The following is a 3,179-nucleotide window of genomic DNA, read 5'->3' on the forward strand; positions in this document are numbered from 1 at the left end:
ATGTGTATCCGACATACTGCAAACTCATGAACCTTTGTGTACTCTCGATCTCAGCCGATACATATCGCTGCTATGTACCACAATTGTCTATTTACGGTTTGTTTGGTACACACTAAATAAAAGATTTGGGATAAATATGAATCAATATACGTACATACATAAATAGATATAAAAATATAGAAAAGCAAAATGTACTCCACAAATACACATAAAAATATGACAATACTTAAAAATATTTTTTACATAAATGTATCTTTACCTGGTCACAGCATGAATATTTACACCACATTGATCATAAGTTCTCATCCCAGATTTTGAATAAACTAAATACATACTTTCAAGACTGATGTCGCAAAGTGGTAAGTAGTCTTCAGGATTCTCCGATATGTGGATGATTAACAAAAGATCGTTGCACGTCAGTGCGGTTATGGGACATACGGACGCCACATATTTATACCCAAAAAATACCTGAGTGTAGCCATGTCCTCTGAGCAGCCAAACTAATAGGCACTAATACAATATACATACGTACTATCAATCTTACCTGTTAGGTAAGTCTTATATGCATATTTTTAAAATCAGTGCTCAAAGTATAACTATGTAGCTAATAAAATTATATTTATTGTGCTACGTGCGAGCTGTCGAATTTTCAACATATATAAAGCTTACTGATCAGGTCCAATGCTAATCTCGCATACGTCCTGAACCTCATCGTAAAAGTCCTTAGTTTTGCCATCAGCATTGTCTAATCTCTCGCTGCACTCAGCTGTATCCTCGACCCTGGCATCGAAAGCGGCATAACAGGCCTTCTTTTCTTCCTCATTACATACGAAGACCGTGATCTCTTCGCCTTCATCATCACTGAAGAGAGCGGTGACACGGCAGAATTGGTCCGCTGTATTCTGACCCCTAGTCTCGCCGTATCCTTCACATTTATTAATACAACTCTTCTGAGCCTGCGTGTACATGTCGCTTACTGCATCCAGATACGCCTCATACTGACATGCTGGTTTAGTACGTGCAGCTTTGCTCACATCGGCGAAAGCCATATCGATATCGTGACATGTGTCACCAACCTGCCTGCGGGCTTGCGTCCATGCATCTTCACCCAGCGCTTTCCCTTTGTCTGCACACTTAGGATCTAATTTGGGTGTTGGTGTCGGCGAATTGGTCGGCTGATCTGGGCCAATTGATATACTGCATCCGGCCTTCAGCTGCTGATAGTATTCATCATTCTTGCTGTTATAGTAATTACTCTGGCAGTTTTCGAGGGCGTTGCCCTCAAGCTTAAACTCGCAAGCATCTTGTTCTTCTTGGCTACAGATTGTAATCACAAGTGACTCGCCTTCATCATCAGCAAACAAGTCAGCGAGGGAACAAATTTGTTTGCCCAGACGCACACCATCTTCTTTACCGTGTCCTTGACATTCTACAACACAGGAATCAAACTTCTTGATGTACAAAGCTTGAATTTTCGCCACAAACGCTTCATTGATACACTTGGGGGTGGCCGGAGCTACTGCCAAACTCTGAGTCAGAATCTGATCAGCTTTTGCGCAGTCAGATCCAATATTAGACACGGTATTCTCCCAGTGCACTTGCGCTATGGCTTCACCACGACTTTGGCATGTAGTTCCGCCGCATGTCTCTCCGGCCGTGGTAAAATTGAGATAAAGTTGATCCTGAAACCCCATCTGCGGACACGGGGGTTCAGTAGGCCCGCTTTCTGACGTGATCTGCATGACAGCGTCAATCTTATCACAGCCAGCGAACTTGAAAGACGCAACCCATTGTAATTTCGCTTGTTCCATGCCTGCTTTGTAAGTGTCTACATTTGAACAACCTTCAGGAGTCTCTGGACATTCTTCTCGTGCCCCAGTCTTCGAGTGCGAACCCCTCCACTTGACACGGTGGTGCTGATTTTCCTGGTCCTGCTGCCTTTACCTGATCGTACATATCCTGCACCGCTGAACACCTGTTGTTCACGCATGACCATGCTGCATCGAATTGCAGTTGCCCTTGTTCGAATCCTGCGTCGTAGCTTTTTTTTATCGGGTCCATCCACACATTCCAAAGCCATTACAGACGTTGCCAATGCGAATGCGACAGTACACTTATTAAATTGCAACATGGTCTCCCAGATTTATACTCTTTATCTGAACACTGTGATTGATATTTATATATTGATAAGGCTGTTGTGTTAGTTTATTTTTGCTGATTGTTGTCCACCAAGTGTGCGCTATTTGTATAGGTCCCACTGTTGCACATAGAACTTGGGGATGCCTGTTTCGGGTTTCCATCTCGTAATAACGAGTGTTATCTACAATTATTCCTATATAAATATCTGCAATTATTCTATCGATCCACACTCCACACTCCACAGTCCATGGTCCACAGACCACAGTACACACTCCACTCCCTTTATTGCGTATGTAAATACATTCCACCTCTCACCAGAATCCAGAGTCCAAACTCCAAAGTCTCCAGAGTGAAAAGTCCAAACCCTCAGAGCCCAGAGGGCACCGGCAGAGGCTCAGGCACGGAGTCGATTTTTTTTAAACAAAGTAAATACCTATTTTTGTAAAAACTAGAATCTAAAAACTTTAAAAAAATATCAAAAAGGAGCCTGGTCACTGGTCAGTTGTGAGTTGTCAACTTCGGCACCCAGCCCCCAGCCCCAGGTGCCCGCCGCCCCAGGTGCCCGCCTCCCAGGTCCCAGGCCCCGCCGCCCCAGCCCCACCCAGGAGGCCAGGAGTCCACTGTCCAGGACCATCACTTTAGCGTTTGACGTATTTATGTAGCTGTAATTTAGTATTGGGCCAGCGGCCTGCCTGCCTGTCTGCCTGTCTGCCTGTCATCAGCCCGCCTGCCAGGCTAACACAAATCCTGCTCTCTACTCTCTAGAGTAGTAGAGAGAGTAGTGCAGAGTGAAGACTGCAGAGTGCAGACTAATATAGTGGTAAGTGGAGTCAGTGGACCACATCTGGCCAGAGTCCAGTCCACACTCCAGTGACTCTACACTCCACAGTCATACCCTGTCCCAATTCCCAAATCCCAACTCTCAAGTTTTACGTCATACTTTGAGAGTTGATATTAGCTGAATATGTACCAATGTAATTGAATTCTATTTTTGTTATTTACATACGGATCTGTATTTGTGATAAATCGTAAATTAGACA

The 3,179-nt window shown here is 44.2% G+C and overlaps 2 protein-coding genes across 2 annotated transcripts; both read right to left on the bottom strand.

Annotated features, from left to right (window-relative positions):
- Window positions 1–631: 631 nt before the first annotated feature.
- SARC_12558 (hypothetical protein) lies at window positions 632–1,742 on the bottom strand (the record flags this gene model as incomplete). Its single annotated transcript, XM_014293331.1, has 1 exon — window positions 632–1,742. One exon carries the CDS (start codon window positions 1,740–1,742, stop codon window positions 666–668), a length of 1,077 nt encoding a protein of 358 aa, XP_014148806.1. The 3' UTR covers window positions 632–665.
- Window positions 1,743–1,828: 86 nt separating this feature from the next.
- On the bottom strand, window positions 1,829–2,131 carry SARC_12559 (hypothetical protein; the record flags this gene model as incomplete). Its single annotated transcript, XM_014293332.1, has 1 exon — window positions 1,829–2,131. The coding sequence occupies one exon, from the start codon at window positions 2,129–2,131 to the stop codon at window positions 1,829–1,831; it is 303 nt and encodes a 100-aa protein (XP_014148807.1).
- Between the last annotated feature and the right edge of the window lie 1,048 nt (window positions 2,132–3,179).

Source organism: Sphaeroforma arctica (assembly GCF_001186125.1).
Source record: "Sphaeroforma arctica JP610 unplaced genomic scaffold supercont1.2395, whole genome shotgun sequence".
NCBI lineage: Eukaryota > Ichthyosporea > Ichthyophonida > Sphaeroforma > Sphaeroforma arctica.